Source organism: Pseudonaja textilis, chromosome 8, assembly GCF_049901715.1.
Source record: "Pseudonaja textilis isolate UNSWEBS1 chromosome 8, rPseTex1.2, whole genome shotgun sequence".
Classification (NCBI taxonomy): Eukaryota; Metazoa; Chordata; class Lepidosauria; order Squamata; family Elapidae; genus Pseudonaja; species Pseudonaja textilis.
The window spans coordinates 52,800,620-52,824,198 of NC_141997.1; the positions used below are offsets into that span (position 1 = coordinate 52,800,620).

General features: G+C 53.6%; 3 protein-coding genes across 4 annotated transcripts in view; 2 read left to right on the forward strand and 1 right to left on the reverse strand.

The window, feature by feature from the left end:
• Positions 1–1,641, forward strand: part of ERICH6B (glutamate rich 6B) — a 3,757-nt gene extending 2,116 nt beyond the window's left edge. The window contains exon 4 of the mRNA XM_087938015.1: positions 102–1,641. Within this exon, the coding sequence (XP_087794141.1) occupies positions 102–341 (240 nt within the window). The 3' untranslated portion in view covers positions 342–1,641. The remainder of the gene's footprint in view (positions 1–101) is intronic.
• Positions 1,418–17,007, reverse strand: CHUK (component of inhibitor of nuclear factor kappa B kinase complex). Of its 2 annotated transcripts, XM_087938107.1 has the most exons (21): positions 16,800–17,007; positions 16,604–16,698; positions 16,095–16,209; positions 15,722–15,791; positions 15,371–15,459; positions 14,677–14,766; positions 14,446–14,570; positions 13,508–13,615; positions 12,960–13,095; positions 12,345–12,539; positions 10,839–10,941; positions 10,311–10,434; positions 9,740–9,891; positions 9,303–9,364; positions 8,281–8,390; positions 6,954–7,003; positions 6,300–6,396; positions 4,941–5,088; positions 3,472–3,605; positions 2,876–2,975; positions 1,418–2,785 (listed from the first exon to the last, which is right to left on the reverse strand). In XM_087938107.1, the coding sequence occupies exons 1-21, from the start codon at positions 16,854–16,856 to the stop codon at positions 2,759–2,761; spliced, it is 2,187 nt and encodes a 728-aa protein (XP_087794233.1). In that variant the 5' UTR covers positions 16,857–17,007; the 3' UTR covers positions 1,418–2,758. The 2 variants fall into 2 exon arrangements, with proteins under 2 accessions (XP_087794233.1, XP_087794234.1); XM_087938108.1 differs by lacking the exons at positions 1,418–2,785; positions 2,876–2,975; positions 3,472–3,605; positions 4,941–5,088 and having other exon boundaries at positions 6,877–7,003; positions 16,800–16,976.
• A 2,535-nt stretch (positions 17,008–19,542) lies between these two features.
• On the forward strand, positions 19,543–21,244 carry SPRN (shadow of prion protein). The gene is made up of 2 exons (XM_087938109.1): positions 19,543–19,702; positions 20,805–21,244. The coding sequence occupies exon 2, from the start codon at positions 20,828–20,830 to the stop codon at positions 21,218–21,220; it is 393 nt and encodes a 130-aa protein (XP_087794235.1). The 5' UTR covers positions 19,543–19,702; positions 20,805–20,827; the 3' UTR covers positions 21,221–21,244.
• The last annotated feature ends 2,335 nt before the right edge of the window (positions 21,245–23,579 follow it).

Here is a 23,579-nt window from a genome sequence, read left to right on the forward strand (position 1 = left end):
CAACCTTATGGACCAAGGATGTTATAATGATACAATTCATGCCTCCCCGCCCCCAAATCTTTCTCGATCCGTCTTTTCTTTTTTCTAATGGCTTTTGGCAGTTGAAGGATCCAAGCATGCTTTGGGTCCTTCAGCACTATGGAACCACGGAGCACCTGGTGAGGCCGTCCGTGCTGGAGAAGATCCGCAAAATCTTGACCAACATGAAGGAAGTATTGAAGAAACTGGACTCTGACCCCTCAAAAGAAGCTGCAGACCTGCGTCCTGTGTTGAAGGTGTACAAAAGGATGCGCCAACGACAGAAGAACGAGAAGAAGAAGCAACAAGGAGAGAGAAGTTAAGATTGCAGGAGGCCAACCTCACACTTTAAGTAGTACGGAAACTACTAAGTTCGCTTCATGTAGAAACCATTAAATCTTCCCTCTGTCTATCCTGTAGTTTATCTTTCCAGGTGTCTTTATGTAACACACTTGGATTGCACACACTTGAACACTGCTCAGAGTTTAAAAAGTGACTGAACCAGCAGTCTTTGCCCTTATGACTGTTGCAGTGCCCCCGTCCTCAAAAGTCACATGCTTGGGAACTGGTACCTATTGACAGGTATATAATTGCAGCATCCTGGCCACCCAAATGCCACTTGCAAGCGTCCCAGAGAGCTACCCCCCCCCCCCATGATGGATTCTGGGGTTGTAAAAGTGGTTTTTTTGGGGGGGGGGAGTGGGGGAGGAACGTACTTTCACGCTTGCAAGATATTTGGTGAACGCAACCTCACTGTAAAGCCGGGACTTTGGTCCTTCCGGGTGTGCTGCTTGGCTGGCCTACCTCGCAGGGCTGACACCAGTTCCTGGGCCAGCAGCCCCTCAGTGGCCTGGGATCTGTGTGCTGTCCCTACACCCCCCACCCCTCCACGAAGTATACCGAGAAGTCACATTACAGACATCCCATAAGCTTCTCGGGTGGAGTCCAGAGTGTGTATTTTGTAACCCTGCTTGGATTTCCTCCTCGTCACTCCCCGGTTCTATGTCTGGAGATGCTCCCGCCGTTTTCGTGGCCCGGTTCTCCTGGAGCCGTTTGCCATTGCCTCCTTCCGAGGGCTGAGAGGCAGCGACTGGCTCAAGGTCCCCCAGCTGGCTTGGCTCGTGCCCAAGGCAGGACTAGGACTCCCCGTTTCTATCCTGGTCCTTGAATTACTCCCTCCGGACTGACCTCCAGCGGCTGCCATGAACCTCCGGGTAATATTTGGTGGGACGAGAGCTCCACATTCTTACCTCCCATAAAGGCAACATGGCAGAGTTTTGCAAGATTCCTCTCAATAGTAAGAGGACGATTTAGCTTCTTATTTTTTATTCACAGATGGTCTGAAACGCCTTTTAATGCATTATTCTAATTTTCTAAAAACATAAAAGACTCAAGCTGATTTCTTGTTGAGATTATTTTATTTGGGACAATTGTAAGCGATTGTTTTTAGGTGGAGGGCAAGTGTCAGATATTTTCATAGTGAAAACAAAAAAACAAATAAATGCTAAATATATTACAAAAATACTCCCAATGTTGTTCGTTAGAAATATACTATAATTTCCTCAAGGATCATAGAAAAGAGAACAATTCACAAGGCGTGTAATAAACTATATGGAGTCACGAGGCTCTTTTGAGTTTGGTGGTTTGCTTGCAGACGTTTCATTACCAAACTAGGCAACGCCATCAGTACTAGAAGAGTGTGGGGTTTGCCCAACTAGGTAACATCATAAGTGCATCATTGATGATATTGCCTAATTGGGTAACGAAACGTCTGTTAAGAAAACAGTTCGACCCTGAGCTACATATATTTTCTTCTATTAATACAGTATATAACAGATAATTTACACCTTTCACGATTTCTGTCTTAGGCACAACGTGATCTTTTTTTGGGGGGTGGGTGGGATCTAATTACAGTGCATTACGGATCCCGTGACGGAAGACGTTCTACCCTGGCAGATGCTTTGGAGGGAGAAGTGGGGCCATTTCCCCCAAACCTCCAGAACTGGATAAAGATGCAAGTTCTTCTATCTGGGTCCTCCTTTAATTAAAAGAAAAGAGGTATTTTAAGTTAAAAGGCCCCTTTTTGCAAACACAGATGTGCAACATCGGATGTGCTAATCCAGCCGAGACTCTGCAAAAGAAAACAGCGCAATAACCTGAAAGGGTCTCTGGGCGGTTATGCAGTAATTGGTATAAAATGGACTGAAATTCAAACTCATCACTGAGGAACCATCTCTGTGTTTTCTTTGCTGTTCTACCGTTCTCTTGCACCTAAGAGGCCAGGCCAAATAAAGAGAATTGTGTTTTTCCCTCTGCTGGCCTTATAAAAGGACCGGATCTTGGGAAATTCCCTTTTTAAAATTCCCTTTTACTGACAGGATGGGACCGATCGCCCCGTTCAGTGCATCCCACTGAGCTGCAAAATTCTTTCAGAGCCCTGCAAAATTCCTTGGAGGAAACTCATGGAGGATTCTGCACATAAGATCAAGTGGAAGGAAGTATCAAACGTCTTCCTTAGCCAAATGCTTATGCAAAGTTTTTGCTTGGATATTTTTCATTTTCTCCTTAAAGTAGACGAGTTTCTTTTGGTGAATTAGTGAATAACCCACTTTCCAAGCTGTCTTTTCTTCTTAATGAATTATTTATGAGTTATTATTTATTAAAAGAAATATTTATTAAAAGAGGTATTTTAAGTTAAAAGGCCCATTTTTGCAAACACAGATGTGCAACATCGGATGTGCTAATCCAGCCAACTCCAGTCGAGACTCTGAAAAAGAAAACAGGACAATAATCCGAAGGGGTCTCTGGGCTGTTATGCAGCAATTCTTGCGAGTGTCAAAGGGAGGCTTCAACTCACCATCATGCTGCTATTTTGGTCGTGTCTCGCTTCGTGTATCACCGCGCTAAAACTGTCAAGATAGCTTAGATTTTCTTCTAATAAATGTGCAAAGTTCAACCTGTCAAGAAAAGAACAAAGATGGCTGCTCTCCATTCCAGCTACTCCTAACAAGAAAGGAAACTATTTAAATGCACGCATCAAAATCAGGAGTTTCCCTCTCTTAAGCGGTCATAATTCCAGGTATTTTCTGTTTGGAGGATGAAAAGATATTTTGAGATATGAATTACAATTAGGCCCCGACTTACAACCACAATCAAGCACACAATTATGGTCTTAAATGGTGACCTATTTTCAAGTATTTTCTTTTCTTTTCTCCTTTAAGTTTCAATTTCATGTCATACAAATATTCTACTAATTGTGCATTCGGAGCACATGGCTCTTTGGCATTGATAAAAAACGAGATATTCTATTTGCCTGTTGCCTTCTTGGCTAAATTGTTCATTTAATGAAGTGCTGCATTTCCTGGCAGAAGGGTCAACTGATAGCTTGGAGGCAGGATTTGAGGGAGGGAGGGAAGGAAGGAAGGAAGGAACGAAGGGAGTCGCTTCTCTTACGCATTTCTAGAGGCTTCCACGAAAGGCAACGGCTGCAGCACATTGGCCTGTGTGGTTTGGGAGAGCCAGGCGGGCACGGAGGCCGGGCCGGGCCCATCCACGCTGGAGCTGGCCGAACGAGTGGAACTTTGAGTCTACAAGGAAAAGGAACAACAGGAGGCGTTGGAAGAGACCGCTGGGCCTTTAGCGGAGTAGCTGCGCCCTGCATTGATTCTCAGTGACTCTGATTGGATGGCGCTGCGAAGAGGCCATGAGGAACAGGGTTTGTAGTGGCAGCAGGAAAACTGGTCCAAGCGACCTGGAGTGGTTTGGCATTCGTTCAACTCTGGACAGCAGCATCCAGAGTAACCTTCCCCACCCACCCATCCTCGGCCAGGAGGGTCACTGGGGCGCCATTTCCTTCTCCTGGACACCCGAGAAGGAAAAACCATGTAAGCGCCACACTCGGCTGTTGGGACTGCTGGCATCGAAAGGCTGAATGAACTGACCGGGATGAAAGATGGCTGGGTCAGCTCTGCCTTACGAACACGGCCGAAACCGTGGCCGAGGTGAGGCTCTCAAGCCTGGAAACAGCCGCGGGGAAAGAGATGAGGGGGAGCCAGGACAGCGCAAACCCACTCTCAGTTGGTCCTTAGCAGGCGGTGTTGAGGTGACCACTGACCAGGGTGGGGCTGTCTGACACCTGAATATCATCAGTCAGCGACACCCGATTTTTCAGATGGGCGGCTTTGTGCTCAAACGTTTTTGCCCTGCCTAATCAAGGGATATAAAACGGGGTCTTAAGAGGGGCCCAGCCACGCTCTAATCTGTTCCCAGCTTTTCCGGATAATTTTTACAATGAACCCCTGAATTCTGGGGAGAAAATGGGCCTGATATTTCTGAGAGAGAAGACCGGGGGAGGGTCTCTCTGCTTAACCACCAGACACAAGTCTGGGCTAGTCTTTGAACCCAAATCCATTAATTATATGACTTATATGTCAGCAATGTCGGCAAACTGATAAGGCAAATAAGCAACAAAGCCCAAAATTGGCAAATCCGCAGCCATTTACTTTAGCCTTGTTCTATGTTCCTTTTCCTTTCTCTGTGCTGGTTAAGGGTGAGGGTTTCGGGTTTGCCACATTCCGAAGGGGGGAGGAGTGGAGACAGAGAGGGCGGTTTAGGCCAGGCTGTTTTTCCTCCCCGTGGGAACAGAAATTGACCCTGCTGGGACCTGGAGGTGGAGGTGACACTGGCGACACTGATTTACTTCTATTGGGGAATGTGACTTTGGCGGGGTGTTTCTGATTTCCAATACTATAGGGTGTAATTCCGGGTTGTGTCAGGCCTGTAATTACAACAGACTTTGCCCTTTTCTTTTTAAATGCATTCCATCCCTTGGAAACCTGACCCAACGCTTCTCTATAACGTAAACTTGGTGGGTTTTGTACTGGCTGTTCCGCCAAGGTGGCCTGGCTGAGCCACATCCTTACGCAGGCAATTTTCAGCAGGTGCCAGATTTCCCTCTGCCGTTTCCCCTGCATTTGCATGACCGAATTGTCGGCCTCCTTGATGCTGTTCAGAGCCACGTCGATGCTGGGGAGCAAGTCGATGATCTTCTGTTTGCAGCCCAGCAGTTTGCTGCGGGTCAAAGAGAAAAGCGTCCGTTAGGAGGCGGGCAGGCGGCCGCCCTTTCCCTTGGCAGCGGCCCAGGGGATCCAGAGCGAGCGGAGGGCAAATTCAGGAGTCTCTTTAGGGAGGGAGGGAGGGAGGGAGGGAGGGACCCCCATCGCGACAGCCAGGGAACGGACCCAGCAAGGTCTCTGGCTAATCTCCCCTCAGCCCCCTTCTTTCTCCACTGTTTTCAGACAAATGTTTTGGCTCAGTGCTAAGCCGACTTTTCGGTAATAAAAGACTTTCTCAGACCCGGTCTCCCTCCCGGAAGCAGGAACGTTTATGGCCACTCTCTTGAAGAGAAATTAAGCAGGTGTTTAAAAAAAGTTTTTTTGCAGCTTCACGACTAGGGTGGTGGCCCATTTCACTGCTTGCTGGCTTTTTTTACCTTTACTGAACATTTTAAAGGAAATACACGATGAATAAATACAAAAGAACACATGAAAAAAAGAATAAGAGACAAAACAATTCAGCTAAGTAAATCAGGAATTAAAATAAGTAAGCGATAGCTTTCTAAAATATCATTAACTCGTAATAAAGAAATAAACCACATTAAGAACCTAAATTCATTATTAAAATTAAGCTAAAATTAGTAACAAAGACAGTTAACACACTATAAACTGAATGATACTGCATACTATAATAAATTCAGTCTTATCATTTCCAGCAATGCTTTTTTTAAATGAATTCTCTGTTTTGGCAATCAAATGGAAAATATGCCAAGGATAAAATGTTTTCTAGTCAGTTTCTCCGAGAGGACCAGCTATGGCTGCCTTGCCACCCTGCACGCCCTGCCTTCTCTGGAGACAATTCTGGGCCCTGGACTGCCCACTGTGTGTGTGTGTGTGTGTGTGTGTGTGTGTGTGTGTGCGTGTGCGTGTGTGTGTGTTCAGAGTCAGCCTTTTCCAAAGCGTTTTTTTTCTTTTGCAAGAAAGAAGGAAGCGTATTTCGAAACTATGAACAAGCTGTGATCAACTAGAAATACGTTGGAAAAGTTTATATCCATATTTTTAGCATTTTTTTAACAAAGAGCAAAGGCAAAAGATGTGATAGGGAGAGCAAGCACCAAAGTCCGCGTGACGTTCCTGGGACTGTGGTCGTCCCGCTCGCTGGGCCCTGAGTGGGGCCGGGAAAGGAGAGCTGGGGGGCGGGGGAACCAGGTGGGCCTGCCTAATTACCTGAGGTGCCTGAAGAGCTCCTTAAGGACCCAGTCTTGACTCTGGACGGTCTGGACAATGATCCTCACCATCTCTGTGCTGTCACTGTAGACGTGGTCTGAAAGAGAGATCTCTCCAAATATGGAACTTCCTCCACATACAAAAGGCATTTAGTAATCAGATTTTACCTCAAAACACCATGTTCAGAAAGGCCACGTACTTTAAATTAGCATTAATAACAAGAATATTTTAACTGTTTGGATACATCAGAAATCCTGGTAAACAGGACTATAAAATTTTGTTGTCAGCGAACAAGACTTCCCTTATTGTACCTTTTACATATTTCCTCAACCCAAAGGGCTCCCGAGAGTGAAAAGGCTCCACATTTAAGGGAACGATGAGGTGTCTGACTAGATACGAGTCAGGAGCACCACCGTAGGAACAGCTGGCATATTCTGAATTTTTACCTTCAAAGTAGGAACAGCTAGAAATGACCATGCAAGCCTTAGAAACCACTAAAAGAGGCAGAAGATTCAGCCCACAAAAAAATTGTTTTGACGAGGTATAGCAAATCTTGTGTGTTCCCTGCTGAGCCCACCTATTCAGGCTCCTTGGCAAAATTATGGCCGCTCTCTCTGCCGGGCCTGTTGCAGGCTCCCTGGGGGAACAGCGTACCTGGAGGCCTCGATTTCAATTGCTTGTAGAGTTCAATGGCTCTCTGTTCCCTGTGGAGAGAGGCGGCAGCTGTGAGCACGATCCCCTCTCCCCCCCCTTTGGGGTGAGGGTCCCATCAAGGCCAGGGGCTCATGAGGCGTTGAAACGCAGAGGCCACAAACGGGGACCAGCTTCTGCTAGTGAGAGTGGGAACTCAGAAGGGTTTACTCTCAATAAAACGGTGGAATATTTGATCTGGTAGATCTCCAAGGGAAGATCTTTATAGTTCTGTTCAGGAACACTAGTGCAATTAGGAGAAGCACCTCTTAAGGCTGGACGATGTTTTATCTGTAAGTGTTTAGTACACTCAACTCAGCCAAACTTCTGGCGGGTTTCCCCTCAGACCAACTCGGTGGGCCCCTTAATGGCACCAGGGTGGGCTTTGAACGTTGCAACTCACCCCAAAAAGGGAATATGCGGGCACACCGTTCCACCTTTAATTCAAGGATTGTGTTAAAACTACAAATACTGGATCCTTTTTTTAACAGAAATAGTCCTTGAGTTACAATGGAGCATGCCCATCTCGGTCATATCTCGTGACAGCTGTAAATCGGGTCACCGAGGAAACTGACCTGATTTTTATGACCTATTTTGCGGTGCTGATGAAAGGACCACTACGGGGGCCAATTTTGCTGAAACTCAGAAATAAATGCCGGTTTGGGCAAAACTGTTCATGAAACACACTTAGGACATGAAACACTGCAAATGGCAGAATCGCCAAGGGCTCGAAGTGGGTGGGCGGCTGTTGGAACTTGGAATCCAGTCATAGGTCTCTCTCCCCCCTCCCCCACCCGCCAGGGAGGCCTGTGGTCATCTCCAACAATCGCCAAGCAACTGGTCACGAGTTGATGAAGAAGGGAGCTCTGCCTTCCAGCTTTCCAATTGGTGTCCGCGGCCCTGACGGCCATTCCCCCCGTCTCTCGGTCGTCCATCAGATGACCCCCAGCCTCTCTGCCCCGGGTCTCGGCCTCTCGCTCCCAAGAGTCAAGCGGAGAAGACTGGCAACATGGAACTGCCCCTCACCTCCCCGCACGAGAGGCAGGGGATTATGGGGGCAGAGTCTGCGGGTGACTCTGGTCAGAGGAGACGCCGAGTGGCCAAATGAAGAGATCAACGTTTTCCGTCTCCAGCTGCCTCTTGGTCGCTACATTTACTTATAACATTTTGGGGGCCGTGCAACATTTATTAGCCAGGGTGCGATTAAGGATGCTCAGTAGAGCGTAAGTAACGATCGCAAGGCCTCCTCCTGCTAAGTCAGTGGCGCAATGAGGAAAGTTTGGTTTCTTACAGATTTTCCATTACATCGTTTTGACGTCGCACATGGAGGCTTCTCTGCAGCTCCACAATTTCGGTGTGCAGCGCCATGATCTGCTCATCCAGGGAGCCGATATCCGCCACCTGCAAGGGAGAAATGAAATTCCCTCTCTCTGATAGACTGAAGATAACCTCTTTTTTTTTGCACTGAATAATCACTTAACTGGAAGTCTCTTCTCGTCGGACAGAACTAAAAGGATTTGCTGCAGGGCATCTCCTTCCCTCGAGAGTTTCTATTGAAGCTGGATGGTTATTTTCTGGAGATGCCCTGGAGCTACTTTCCCCAACCCTGGCCACTTTAAGAGGGATGGACTTCAACTCCCAGAATGCCTGCCTGGAGAATTCTGGGAGTTGAAGTCCACGGATCTTAATTATTGCTAAGGTAGAGAAATATCCACACCAAGTAGCCGGTAGGGCCAGATGGCCCATATTTTGAATAATACACAGTAAAAATGGAAAAGATTTGAACGTTCTCAATTTAAGAAACCTTGGAAAAGCAGAACATTTTCCTCAGGGACTCAAGGATGTTAGGCCTGAGTTCCGGGGACTGTGCTTCTGAATACCATGTTCACAGAGAGACAATGGGAATTTTCCTCTCCATCCGGAACGGCAATGGCTGAGCACACTCTGAATTATTTTAGCTTTATTTGAGGACCGTCTCACTATCAGCGGTAATGAAGCGCAGAACGAGGCAGGGGTGCTTAATTTCTATTATCTTCCTTTTCTTTCCCTATACGTGAGAGGCTGTCTCAGAATTAAAAATCTATGTTTGACAACAGTAACAATAAATGTGAGGTAAAAGCCATGCATTCCTCTTTGGATAAGGGAAAGTTTTCCATCACTTTCCTATCTTTATTTTTAATTATTTAATGTTGATTAATTTCCTATTTTTTCTATATACAGATAAGGCACTATCTCAGAATTAGTGAGGACGACGGGGACAAGAACAATAAAAGTAACAGGTGTAAAAGAACACACTTTGGGTTTGACTCATACCTTTTCGCACAGCGAGGCTTTTTCTTCCATGTCTTTCCAAGCTTTTAGCATTTTCTCTGAGGCTTAAAGAAATATACTGGAGTTAATTTAAAGATACCACCTTCTCTGAAAAGGAGCAACGCTTCTTTTGAAACAAAATGCTTCAAAAGAATTTAGCTATACTGATGAATTTTGAAAATTTAACGTGTTATGTACATTTCAGCAAGAAAGAGGTAGAAAACCAGGGATTGGGGGTCTGGACTGAGAAAACCGACAGGTAGGATGCAGATGTTAAGAGGAGGAACAGGTAGATAACAGAGTCTCAGGTCTAACATTCTGTCTGATCCCGATAACATGCAAGAGAGAAGCCTGGGGTGTGAGAGAGGAGGGAGCTTGAGCGGGCGGCACCCCCAAAAGTTGATCCAGGTGTTGGGGCCATCGCTGGCCCCAAGGCTTACAGATTCCATAGGTCATTTGGTCGCTGTATCGTTCCAAGTCCAGGTGGATACTTTGCCGGAAGAAATCCAGCTTGGCTTTCAGTTGCTGCGATGCTGAGATCATGTTGTTTTTCCTGTTGGTTAAATTGGTGTTGTACCTCAGAAGACTCAGCCTAGGGATTGGGACAGAGAGAAGTTTGCGTTAATCTCTGTCATATCTACACATCCACACGTACCCGGATAGAGAGTCCTGGTGGGGCAGTGGTTAGAGTGCAGAATTGCAGGCTAACTCTGCCCACAGCCAGCAGTTCGATCCTGACCGGCTCAAGTTAACTCAGCCTTCCATCCTTCCAAAGTGGATAAAATGAGGACCCAGATTGTTGGAGGGCAAGAGGCCGACTCTGGAAAGCGCTTAGAGAGGCCTGGGAAGCGGCATAGAAGTCTGCTATCTGGGATTCCCCAATGGACGCCCCTACCTACCCCTGGGGGCCACAGGAAGGAGCGGAAGGGCTGCTAATTGGACCCCACAGCCCTGCGCCGTCCAAGCTCTTCCCACCAGTGCGCTGCTTCCTCGGGGGGCCCTGGGACTTACATGGCTGCCCTCTGGCCCTGGAAGAGGCGGCTGTAGTCGTCCTTCAGGCCGATGACGTAGTGCACAGCTTCTGCCCAGATCTTCCGGAGCTGGAAAACGGGCAGCTGAATTTTGCTGTCCTTTACTGAGAGGGGGAAAAACGGCGCTTCTTATTAGTCTCTTAAGAACCGGAAGTCATAAAAAGGGAAAGGAGGAAGGGAGGGAAGGGAGACACTGGGGTTAAGAACGTTCGTGACGGAACCAAAGCGGACACAATCCCTGCTTATTAAATGAGTCTCAAACATGACACAATTCTGCAGCTGTGAATTCAATATTTACAATTTGCACAATTGTTTAGAATTCAAAGGAAACGATGAATGGCGCAGGAGCAGGAGCTTGAACATTCTTCTGACTGATCTAATGCTAGTATTTTTTATACTTTGAAATTTTAATAAGGCCTCAGAGGTGATTGCAAAATATTTTTCCTAAATATGTTGTAGCCGAATCTTAGAATAACTGATAATTATTACTAAACTGAGACAAACTTACCGATATAATTTACAGAGTCAGAAAGTGTCCTCGAAGCGAATGGGCCTTCGTATGTAGTTTTGCTTTTATCAAATAAATATACCATGTAGCTATCCCAGCCTTTCTGGTAAAGAAGAGAAATTATTAAGTTAAAATATTTCCTTGCAAACCTTCAGAAAGTACCAATAATCCAGTAATAACATGCAAGAATAAATGAATAAACTCATACATATATGATATACACACAGTCACAGAGTGAAAAATTCTGTAGCAATTTATTTTGCAAGTCTTGAAAAAGGAGATGGAAGAAGCTAGTTCTGATCTAGGCAAATTATATAAAACGATTAACAAGCCTTTCCGTTTCTTGCACTAAGTGGTGCTAAGATGCCTTCCGCCTCTGCAAACACAAACGTATTCTGCCAAAACGAAGGAAGTTTGAGCTGGCAAGAAGAGGATCTCTGTGAGGTCCACTCTGTTCTGTCTTAGGCCACAAAAATAATGCGGTATCTGCTTTTCTGAACAGCTTAGCTTGGATGGTAAGCCCAGTCAGTCTCTCCCAACACAGACCGCTGAGCTGAGCCGCCTGTTCCCCCAGCCCTTCGCCCTTTCTTGACGAAAGAAACAATAAGGGAAACCACAGGGGGTTAGTCAAACAAAGGAACGAAAGCATCTTTGGGGAAATGCCGGGAGCCGGGGCAATTGTGCCACACAGCTTTCCCCTGAAGGCGGGGGAGTCCGGCTGCCTTAACAGCTCTGGGGAGCAGTGGAGGTATTCTACCGGTCCGGCCCGGTTCAGGTGAACTGATAGTAAAAAACAGCTACCAGTTCAGCCTAACCGGTATTTTCCCCCCTTCCCAACGATCAGCTGTTCTGACAATCAGCTGTGCAGGGATTCCCCTCACGGTCTCGGTGCTTTGCCCAGGAGGCCAAAAAATGGAGCAAGGGAGGTGCGGAAAAGAAGCCTCACCCACCCAGTCACAAGCTCCCAAATCTGCCAGGGCACCAAATTATCCTTCACCGCTCTGGTCTATGGCCAACTTCCATTTTGACTCTCATTTTTTTCCAAGTATCTACTCTCTGGCTTTCTACCTGCCGTTGGTCCTTGGGTGTTTTGGCTTCCTTCAGTGGAAGTTCTGACTGCTTATTATTTCACAACAGGATGTGAGTCTTGAAGAGGTAATTGAGAAATGCCTCAAACCAGTAAGAAAACAGGTCCAGTGTCTTGACTCAACTTTCAGAGAGCGTAAAGTTTACTCCTCCGTATTATGCTGGTGCTTCTGAAGTATTAAACATTGCAGCCTTTTTTGTCTTGCAAAAATGGAATTGGAGAAAAGGATGCATCTTACCAGAGCTGTTTATCAAAAGCCTTACAGAAAACAACACAGGTGACAGCAATTTCCATAAATCAGAACTTATGGAAATTTGTGACACAAATTCTTATATTCTGCCTGACTGCTATCGGCAATCAAATCAAAGACGTGCCAACGAGAGACCTATCTGAGGCCAGAATTCGCGAAGGACTCTTACTACGCCATCGATGACACACTGGGAGGCTGGTTTCCGGGGGTCCAAGCAGCTCCCCATCTCCAGGAGCAGCTCCTGGTTTCCCAAGCTGATTCCGGTGTCGGATTCAATTCGAACTTGCAGGGAATGGAGACTTTCCTCTGGGTGCAGAGGATACGACAGGATCTTGGCAGACGTCATATTTAAGATGTGGACAATCTGAAAGAAAACCCGCAAAGAAACAGCCAAGTACTTTGAAAAAGTTCCTTTCTGAAGATTTTTTTTCCACCAGTCGCCCCCGTGAATTTAGGAGAGACAGGCTTAAGACGCTCAAAATAAAAAATACAAGGGGGGGGGCAGTACAGCATGATCAAAGCAGTGAGGGTGGGTTGTTTTTTTGTAACAGTGAGTTTCTTGCCCAAATTTCTAATCACGTTACTGTTATTTCAAAAACAAAAGCGTACTGGGAAAAAGGTTTTTATTTGTTTCCTCTCTCTGAGAAAGAGCGAATATTTTGTCTTGATGTTACCAACAGCTCTGACTATTTTGAGATTCAATCAAAGAAGCAAACCGACACTTGTGAAGCGGCTGCACTCACAGTCAATCTTTCTAATCGAAACGTACGGTCCACCCACTGACCTTCAGGCTCAACAGTTGTTCCATGACTTGGAAACACCTGTAGCTGTTCGTGTTGGGGTCCACTCCGCCTCCCCTTTGCTGGGGGTCCCAGGTCAGCATCATCTGAAGCCAGGGCTCCACGCTCTCCACGATTGTACTGAGCCGTAAGACGGAAGGGAAACGTGAGCCCACCATCCGGCTGCCCCACTCCGGGGCCTGGCTACCCGAGGGGCCACCAGCCTCTGGCAGGCTCTGTGGTGGGAATTGGATCTGGCAGGATGGAAGCACCCCTCCCCAGGTCGCTTTGATGGAAGCACCTGCTGGGGCCCCCAAAGTCCTTTCCCCTGCTGTTCGGCCTTCTGGAAGGAGCCTCCCCTTTGGAATCGGAATACACCCCCCACCCCCACCCCGGTGCCGATTCAAAGGCCATGAGGACTTGGTTCTTCCCCCAGGTGAGGGAGGGCGCTCCCCTCTGTTCACATGAGGAAGGAAGGAAGGAAGGAAGGAAGGAAGGTTTAGTGCAGAAAAGCATTCTACCAATTAGGGAGAAAGGATAGAACGAATGTTACCTGCACAAGCTGTTTGGAGTTGGCAAATAAGCACTAAATTTGACTTCCCCGGTCATCTCTTCCCACGCAAAAATGCACTTGGGGTCTTTCCTTTTGATTTTCTCATGCCTGTGGGAAAAGAGCACGGAGGATGGAGATCGAGGACTAGAAAGTAACAAGTCAATCAGCTGATCCCATGTACAATTTCCAGATATATGTATGTATGTATGTATGTATAAAGGTACAGAGAAACGGTTGGTGTCTCGGAACCTGGGACACCCACAGCAGGGAGGGGGGTCTTCAGGGTCTCCCTCGGGACCTTTCAAGTGCTTGTGAATCCTCCCCCTGCTGCCACTTCGGGTGTGTCTCCGAAGGCACTTCAGGACAGGCGTCCATTGAAACCTGGGCCGGCCGCTAGGCCTAGCGGGGGCTTCTGCTCCCAACCAGGAGGAAGAAGCGGGTGGGGGGAGGGGGAGTCCGGAGAGGACCAGGGTTCTCCTCCATTCCATCCCCGGCAGGGAAGAGGAACGGGAGGGAAGCTACGCCGGGTCGGCAAGCGACACACACACAGCTGAGCGGGGGAGGGGACGTTCCAGAAACCAGAAATAAAATTCAGAACCATCTGAGTCCAACTCCCTCGTGCCGAATTGCAGGGGCCTGGTCCACAGAGTTGCCAGCAGCCAAGATGGACCTGAAGGCAGCAACACCGTCCCCAGCATCTCCTGGGCGTTTCCTTCCCTCCGTGCCTCTCGGGGCCTGGCCCAGGGGCAGCTGGAGCCCCCGGATGAACTCGGAGGGATTCCCCTCCCAGAAGCAGAGCTCAGGAGGCCCCCCCAGAGCAGCCCTTCCCGGGAGGGCACGGACTCTCTCCCTGCTGGCTCTCCCCCTCCCAGGGTGGGGGGCTGCCCTGAGGGCCCCATCCAGGCAGGGAGGCCAAAGCCCCCGCCCGTGTCCCCTACCAGGCGAAGGGCTGCTGGTTGTGCAGGAACGGCCTGAACCCCGTGATGCACTCGAAGACGACCGTCCCCAGGCTCCAGAAGTCCACCGTCTTGGTGTAGGGGCTGTTCTCAAAGAGTTCCGGGGCCTGGGAGGAAGCAGCAGAGGTTGGGGTGGAAGTCGGCCTTCAGGGTCCCCCCGCCCCCCGGCCAGGAAGAGAGCCCCACTGGGGGCCACCGGTGCCCAGGCCTCACCAAGTACTGCAGGGTCCCCACGAAGGACGTGCACAAGCTCCCTTGGTCCAGGTCCTTGGCGTATCCCAGGTCGATGATCTTGTAGATGACCTGGGCAGGAAAGCACATGGCAGGTCCCGGTTCCACCTAAACCTCTTCACGGTTTCACTCTTTTTGGGACCGAGGGGGGGTTTTCCTCCATTTCCCCCCCCAGCTGAGCCTCTGAAATGGGGGAGGGGCCGGGAGAGCCCCTGCTTTGACGTGGGAGGGGAGGAGCAGGACGGCTCTTTCGACGCTGCAGAACCAGCTCTCCCAGCCACCCCCTGGGGGGGTTATCCATAGGTTCCCGTTTCCCCCACAACACCACCCTTGCGAGGCGGGCTGGGCTGAGAGAGGGAGCGGAGGTTGCCCAAAGTCCCCCCAGCCCCCTTTGGTGCCCGAGGCGGGAGTAGAACTCAGGGCCTCCTGGTGATTGGCCCAAAGTCCAGGGCATCTTGGGTTTCCAAAGGGCGGGTGGGGAAGATGAGGGAGGGATTCCTCAAGAGGACTAGTGTCATGATGGCACAACTCCCTCTCCTCCTCCTTGCGAGGTCTGCCCGGCAGGTGGGGGGTGGGGGCAGGGAGCCCCCTTCTGGAGCCCATTTCTTGGAAGGGTTGATGGAAAAACCGACCGCAGCCTCCTAAAACCATTGTTGCCACAGAGCGTTTCACTGACCTTCCCGGCTTCATCCTGGAGGACGATATTTTCTGGTTTAAGGTCTCTATGGATGATTCTGTTCTCATGTAAATACTGGATGCCAGACCCTATGGAAATTGGGGGGGGGGGGCACACGTTTAGAAAACCTCTTTCTGCTTTGGCCTTCCTCGTTTCGACAGCAGCAGTAAATCCAGACGATGCCCCAGCCTCTGTCTCCAGGCCCTCCTGGGGTCTCCATCAATGCAGATTCCCTGCTGATAGGGTCCCCGGGGCCGGAGGGCTTTTCCGATGGACTTCGGGGCACAAGGAGAAGGCTGGAAACAAAACACTTTTCAGCCTCTTTATCCTGGCAAAGAACAGCTGACATACCAACGTCACTCAGCACCGAAAGGACCTGGCTTTCCTTAAGACCACAGCAATTCTCAGGTGCGTTCAGCAGCTAAAACAGTTAACAAGAACAGGAAGATTAATGAGACTCTTCTATTTAACAACCAGTGTGTGTGTCTGTGTGTGTGTGTGCCTCAGTGGACAAAACAGGCTACTAGCAAGCTCTGTGCTGGAGAACGTATCTGGGCCAACAAACTGAGCGTTGACTTTCAAGGAAGTGAAATCATGAGCCCCAATTACAGGCCGAAGCCTAAGAGAGGGGGAGACTTTGTGGCTTCCCCCAGGGAGCGTGGGAGTGGCAGGCGAGGGCCCCAAGGGCCCGGCCCCTCCCCCTGGAGGACCAAGCGGCTCCTACCTTCCGGAGGTCCCCCCTGGAGCAATACTCCATGGCCAGGAGGGGCACGTCGTTCACCAGGAAGTCCAGGTCTTCGGGCAGGTCCTGGGCCTTCACCACGTTCGGGTGGTTCAAGCTGAGGGAAGGAGAGTCGCCTTTGGGGAAGGAAAACTTCACACACACACACACACACACACACACACACACACACACACACACACACACACACACACACGCACGGGGGTGGGGGGGAGCCGCTCTGGAGGGCAGCCTGGCCTGGTGGTCAAAGCGCCAGTCCTAGTCCTGCCTTAGTCCCAAAGGCTGGCTGGGGGCTTTGGGCCAGTCTCTCCCCACCCCTCTCTCTCTCGGCCCAGCCACCCCCTCCCCACGTGGGGGGGGAGGAGGAGGAAGGTGCGCAGGTGTGTGTCCCCCCCGACCTGTGCAAACAATGCAGGTGCAAAGCAACCAGGACGAGGCTCCCCTCCTTGGGGGAACCCCGCCCCCGCCCCGCCCGCCTCCCCGCGGCCCACCTGCGCAGGATCTGCAGCTCGTGGCGCCAGCGCTCCTGGTGCCGGGCGCTCAGCTCCAGCCGGCAGGCCTTCACCGCCAGCCGGGCGCCGGACTCCTGCGGGGGGAGAGGGCGGGGAGGACGGCGCGGCGTCAGGGCGGGCCCGGGACCCCCTCCCCGGAGAGCCCCCTCCCAGCGCCCCCGCCCCCGCCACCCACCCGGTGCTGGTAGAGGGAGACGTTGCCGAAGCCGCCGGCGCCCAGCCGCTCCCGCATCTCCCAGGGCCCGCAGGTGGGGAGCCCGGACAGCCGCCCCGCAGCGCCACCGCCGCGCCCGCCGGCAGCCGCTCCATGCCCGCCCGAGCCCAGGACCGCCGCCGCCGCCGCCGCTCCTCCTCTTCCGGGGCTCGCCCGCCGCCGCGCCCGCCTCCCCGGCAGAGGCTCCTCCGGGCGCCGAGCAGGAAGGGGCGGAGGAGACCGGGGCCCAAGAGAGCCCCACCCCCCCCGCGCAGATGGCCTTTGGGAAGCCCCTCTCCCCGGCGGCTGCGTCTCCTGCTTGAGCGGGGGCTGGACTAGAGGACCTCCAAGGTCCCTTCCAGCTCGGTTCCGTTCCGTTCTCTCCCGGGGACGCCGCCCGCCCGGAGCCTCCGCGGGGGGTTCCTGCCCCTGAGGCTGAAGCGTTGTGGCCGGCGAACAAGCGGCGCCTCTGCCCGGGCAAAGGGCCCCGCGGAGACCCCGGGCAGGGCGAGAGGCCCCGAAGCCCCGGACGCGGCTTCCCTCCGGAAGGACTGAAGGCGAAGAAGCGCCCGTGCTCTTTTTCCCCCTCCGCCACGCAAACTCGGCTTTTCCGGTGGCTTGTCACGCTCTTCACACGTAACGCAGACGGCGAGTCCCGCTGCCCGCCCGCCGTGCTGGAAGGGCGCCCCCTGGCGGCCTTGGGCGCCCTGTCACGCTCTCCCTCGCGCCCTCGGCGGGCAGAGGCGGGCAGCGCCGGGTCCCCGGGCCTCCTCCCTCCCAGCCAGGCCTGCCCAGAGGCGGCCTCCCCTTGTGCCGCTCCGTGGGGAAAGGCCCGCAAGCGCCTCGTCTCGGGGACGCTGCCTCTGCAGTCGCTACACATGGGCGGGCAGCCCTGTAAATCCTCTCAATAGGAGAACATCCGACTATCAGACTCTTGAAAAGGCAGCCCTTCATCAAACCAGGGTCGAGTCTGAAGCAAACTCTACGGCCTGCATATTCTACCCACCTGCATGTTCTACCCACCACTTATACAGGATACAATAGGAAGGAACCTTGGAGATCTTCTAGTCCAACCCCAATGCTCAAGCGGGAGACTATATCCTTTCAGACAGGTGGCTGTCCAGTCTTTTCTTGAAAACCCAGTGATGGAGCAGCCACAACTTCTGGAGGAGACTCTAATTGTTCTCACAGGAAATTTCTCCTTATTCCTGGGTTGCTTCTCTCCTTGATGAGTTTCTGACCGTTGCTTCTTGTCCTGCCCTCAGCGGCTTTGGAGAATAGCTTGACTCCCTTTTCTTTGGGGCAGCCCCTGAGAGATTGGAAGGCTGCTCTCCTGCCTCCCCCGGCCCTTCTCTTCCCTCGACCAGCCAGGCCCAGTTCCTGCAACTGTTCTTCGGATGTTTTAGCCTCCAGCCCCCCAATCCTCTTGGCTGCCCTTCTCTGCACTCTTTCCGGAGCCTCCGCCTCTTTTCTGTGATGCGACTGGATGCAGCATTCCAAGTGTGGCCTTACCAAGGCCTGATCAAGCGGTATGAACACTTCACCTGTTTGTGCAAGCCAGGATTGCATGAGTGTTTGGGCCCTGCCATACTCTGCTAGCAGGCTCTTGTTGAAGGGGTCACCCTGGGAGGCTGTCTCATTGCCAAACGCTCAAACAGACACGGTGCCGTTCTTAAACACAGCGATTCGTTTTGATGGACGTCTTAGTGCCAGTGTGTCAGTCATAAAGAAATGGGGACTGAAGCAACAGCTGAAAAGCGCAAGGGGCAGGTCTGGGGTGAGGCACGCAGGTTTCCAGGGGTGAAAAGGGGGTTGGGAGGAACAAGGGGGGAAAGGGAATGTGGGTCTTTTCCTTCCAAGCTGTGCTGCTTGTGGGGCTGCCCCTGAGCACCCGAAGGCTGCAGCTGATGCAAGTCCAGGTGTTTCTCCTGCCTGCCTGCCTGCCTTCCCTGGAGGGCTCCCGCTGATGCCTTGGCTGCCTGCAAGCGCTGCATGCGGATCAAGACGCTGAGATGATCCCCTTTGAAAGGCCCTTTGGGGGACCCCCCTCCCGCCTTCACACAATCAGGATGTTGGCTACAGAGATACAAAGATCTGCCTCCAGCCAGACCTTGTTTCCTGTCCTCTGCAGGGTCCCCTGAACGAACGGGGCCAACTCCCCCCCTCTGAGAATGCGGGGGGGGGGGCGCTCTGGAAGGGGCCAGTCACTGCTCCCCCTTTGCAGCTCCCCCCCACCTGGATGATCCACAGCCTCTCCTCCCATCTGGCCCAGGAGGGAGACTGGCTGGGAATGTGGGGAGCACTCAAGGCAAAGGGGTGCTTTCCTTTGGCCCTGGGGGGGGGGCTTTTTTAATGCTGGGCTGCTGGCCGCCTTCCGGAACAGCCAACACATCAATACACTAAATACACAGTTTAAAATGCTGACAACTGACTCACAATTGAAAGACTGGAGGCTCCCCACTTTCCCCTAAGCCCCCCACATGCCCTCCTTCCCCGCCCGGCAGCCTTTCCACGCAGGGGGGCTCTCTTCATTTCCCAGGGTTTCCTGGACTCTTCCCCGCCCCCCGCCCCCGCTTCCCACCCCTCCGGTGCCGCCAGCGGAGCCCCAAGGCCCCCTCGCCTCTCGGGAGACCCCCGTCCTGGCAGGGGCGGCGGGGAGGGCAGCGCTGCCTGCCGGGGCGGCCTCCTTGCCCCCCACTCTCCGGGCGGGCGGGGGGCGCGCGGGGCGGGGGCGGCGCGCCGTGACGAAGAGCCGGGGCCGCGCAGGAGGACCGAGCGCGGGGCTGGCGGGGCGGCTGCGGCTTCTGCTGACGGGCGGCGCTTCTGGAGCCCCGGCGGGCGAGCGCGGCGCGGAGCAGCGGCAGGCAAAGCCCGGAGCGAGCGAGGTAACCGTCGGGCAGCGCCCTCGCCCCCCCGCTCCCCGCGCACCTGAGGGAGGGAGGGGTCGTCTCCCCCCGCCCCAGGGGCCGTGGAGCCAAGTGCCGGTGCCGGGCTTGCGGCTCCATCTCCTCCGCAGCCGCCCGCCGGGGAGCGGAGCCCTATTGGGAGGGGGGCAACCGGTGGGGGCTGATTTTGGAGCCGCAGGTGCTTCGGGGAAAGCGACGGGGGGGAGGGGAATCCCATCGAGGACCCCCAGCCCTCCTTCTCCGGTGGGGGGGCGGGCAGAGGGGCGATCCCTAGGATAAACCAGAATCTGCGGTGGGATTTCCTTGGGAGGCTTCTTTTCGACGCCCAGAGGTTGAGCGCCTCTGCCTGCTAGATCGGCTGGGTTAACCCTGGCTTTGCATTTGGGGGTCACCCCTCATGCCAAGCCCCAAGGAAACAAACCACCCTATTTAGCTTGCATGGGGGGACCCCATCCCGTGTTAAGACCTCAGCAGACGGGCAGAGCTCCCTGCAGTCCAAGGGCGCATCCAGGTCGTGGGGAGGGCTGGCGCTGGGCTTCGGGGTGGGGGATTCTGCACCCGCTTCTGGTCACCAGGGAGGGGGAAAGAGAAGAGCCACGCGGGGGATTGGGGGCTGGAGGCTGGAAGTGGCCAGTCTAGGGAAGAGAAGGACCTTCCGAGGGGCTGCCAGAAAGAGGAGGGGGCCCACCTGGTCCCCAAAGGCCCTGAAGCCAGGCGAGGAGCCACGCGTGGGAACTGGACAAGGAGGGAGCCAGCCTAACGGGGGGGGGAGGGGGCGGGGGCAATAAGCCAGGGGAAGAGAAATTGCCCGGAGAAGCGGTGGGGGCTCCATCGCGGGAGGCCTTCAGGGAGAGGCTGGACCGGGGACTCCTGCTGGAGCAGCGGGTCGGGCTAGGCGGCCCCTTCGGACTCTCTCCGGGCCTGAGGAGAAAGCCGGATCGCCCCTGTCGAGCGCGCTCCTGGAGGCAGACCAAGAGCGGAGAGTCGCCAGGCAACAGCGGCCCGGCTCTGCACGAAGCCAGCGGAGCCGCCTCCCGCTCCCCGGGGCTGAAGACCCGCTTTGTCTCCCCTCCCTCCGCAGGTCGGGCCCGCATCCCGGAGGCCATGAGGGTGACGTGCAGCCCCGCCGTCTGCTGGACTCTCCTCTTCCTGCTGGCCCTCGTGGCGGAGGGCGTCGTCTGCAAGGGGGGCCGGGGCGGGGCCCGGGGGTCAGCCCGGGGCAGCGCCCGGGGCACCTCCCGCCGGTCCAAGCCCGCGCCCCGTTACAGCTCCTCCGGGACAGCCCTGCGCGTGGCGGCCGCGGCGGCGGGAGGAGCCGCGGTGGGGGCGGCGGCGGCGGCGGCCGGGATGAGCCTGGCGGGGCCAGAGAGCCCCCCCTCCGGAGAGATGCAGCCGAGCAACAACACCGCCCCGAGCAGCCGCCCCCGCGGGCCCTGGGCCCTCCTCTCCGCCTCCGCCTCCCTCTGGTGCGTGGCCCTGGCGCCCCGGGCGCTCTGAGCCTCCCGGGCCCTCGGCCTCCCCCCCCCGCCCGCCAGCCCCTGCCCCGGCTTCCTCAGCGGGGCCCACTCCGCCCCCCGCCTCTGCCATCCCAGGGCCGAGCCAAGGGGGAGGGAAATGGGGAAGGGAGGGAAAACGGGTGCGTGTGTGTGTGTGTGTGTCAGTGTCTGCTGGTGGACAGTCCGAGGGGCTGCGGACCTGCCCGCTCCCACCAGGGCCGGCCTGCCTGTCTGTCAAATTCTTTTGGGATGATGAAGGCCCGAAGACCTCCCGCCTGCCAACCACCGAGACCGGCTGCTACTTCTATACCGGGGCCTCCAGGGAAGCCTCCCCCTTCGGTGCCTTGTCCCACAAAGGAGCTTTCAACTCGGGAGTCACTCCGCACTAGATGGCCCCCCAAGCAGAGGCCAGGGGTGGAGAACCTGCTGGACATGGAAAAGCCCAAGGGAAGTCAGGCTCAACTATGGACCGTTTTTGGCTACTCCTTTCTCCCGGCCAAATTTTAGGTCACGGGGAGGAGGCTGTGAGGTTCAGGGGAGGGGAGGCAGCCTTCCTTGTCTGCTAAGAGAGGCTGAATATTACCAGCTCCACCACCTTCAAGGCTACTACGGGGCGGAAAAAAAATCCGTTCTAATTCGAGCCCGCCTCCTTGTCCGCCTCGCCCTGAGAGTTTGGCCTGTGGCAGGGGGCTCTTCCCTTGGCCAGACTCAAGAGGGCAGTTGCCACATGGGTGCAAAGGGCTGAATTACTCACAGGCAGCCCACGTTCTCCAAGTAGGCAGGAGGCAGAAAGGGTGGGGCTGGGTGTCAAGCTGGACAGGCTCAGTTGTCGTTGTTGTGAATGTGATTTTATTTCCTGTGGAAAATCTTCTCAAATGCCCTTGCAAACAGCCAGAGGGGGCTGAAAATGTCTTATTCTCCTTTTGGCCGGGAGATTTCTGCCCTCAAAGGCCAGTAAAAATTCCTTTTGGGGAAACAGCTAATTGGGTCGGCCATCTCCCTTCAACCCAACCACCGGATGGTTTGGGAAACCTGCCAGCGCTTTCAGGAATCCAGCAGGGAGATTCAGGCCCAATAAACAGCTTTGTGCAGTTAAGATGGCATTTGCTGCCCTCAGATATTAGGAGGGCTCTTGAGAAGATTATAAAACGGATTAGACAAATTTGTAGAGCTGTTAAGACTCGACGGCCGTGAATTTTGCACGATGTACAAGAGGCGCGTCTTCAATGCCCGCAGTGAGAGAAAAGGCAGCTTTCCCTGGCTGGGGACGGCTTCCCGGGCGGCTGAATGGATCCGGGTCACAGGCGCCGCTGCTCCAAGTGGACCTTTTGCCCTGATTTACCTTATTTATCAACCCTCCAACCCGTTTTAAGAAAAAAACAATTTCATACATTTCATACCTGTATGATGTCCGGGTGCAAACAGAACTCGGAACAGACCCTGATGTTCTGATTGACCTGCTGGTGAACATGTAATAAAAGTCATGACAATCCCCCGGTGCACCTGTGGCAGTTTGGACTGTGAGGCTTGGGGGAGAGAAATGCGCAGGTCCGCAGGTCCTGCCTCCAGCGGTGAGCAGGTGGAGGGGGGCCGTTACAGCAAATGCACCAGGTGGTGTGTCCGTGTGTGTTCGTGTGCGTGTATGCACCTTTGTGTCAGCTTCTGACCCCTGCCGGCTGCCTGGACTCCTCCCTGCGGATGCCAAAGGGACTGGCCACTGCAATGGGGCAGCCCTTCTGCGCTCCGGCCTGGGCTTCCGCTTCGGATCAGGGACCAGGACCAGCTGCTCTTCACAATCCTCAGCCAGGGACCCCTCGGCCCACCACGGCCCTTGGAGGTCAGTGGAGACCCTCGGTCGCCGAGGTCATGGTTGTCCCAAAGGGGCTCCCCCCCCCCAAAAAAGCCAACGGGACATTCTTGTTTTTTTTCCCCTTGAAGGCGTTTCGCTTCTCATCCAAGAAGCTTCTTCAGTTCAGAACTCCAGAACTGAAGAAGCTTCTTGCATGAGAAGTGAAATGTCCTCAAGGAAAAAAACCAAGGAAGTCCCGCTGCCTTTGGGGGGGAAAAGCCCCTTTACGGCTGCAGTGGGGGGGGGGCAAGGGGCCTTGGGTTTTTTGGCTCCCCTGCACTCCTCAGAAGAGGCCCGAGGACTTCTGCACCCGGTCCCCCCGGCAACGGTGCCAAGGGAGAAGCCTGGGCAGGAGAGCATCGTGAAGCAGAGAAAACCGGCCTGGCTCAACTTGGGACTCCAACTCCGAGGGAGGATCTTGGGATGGGACTTCAGCGACCGCTTCTCCCGGCATTCTGGGTTTTTTTTCCTTTTTGCATTTGTCCATTTTGTAGATGCGGACAAGAAAAGT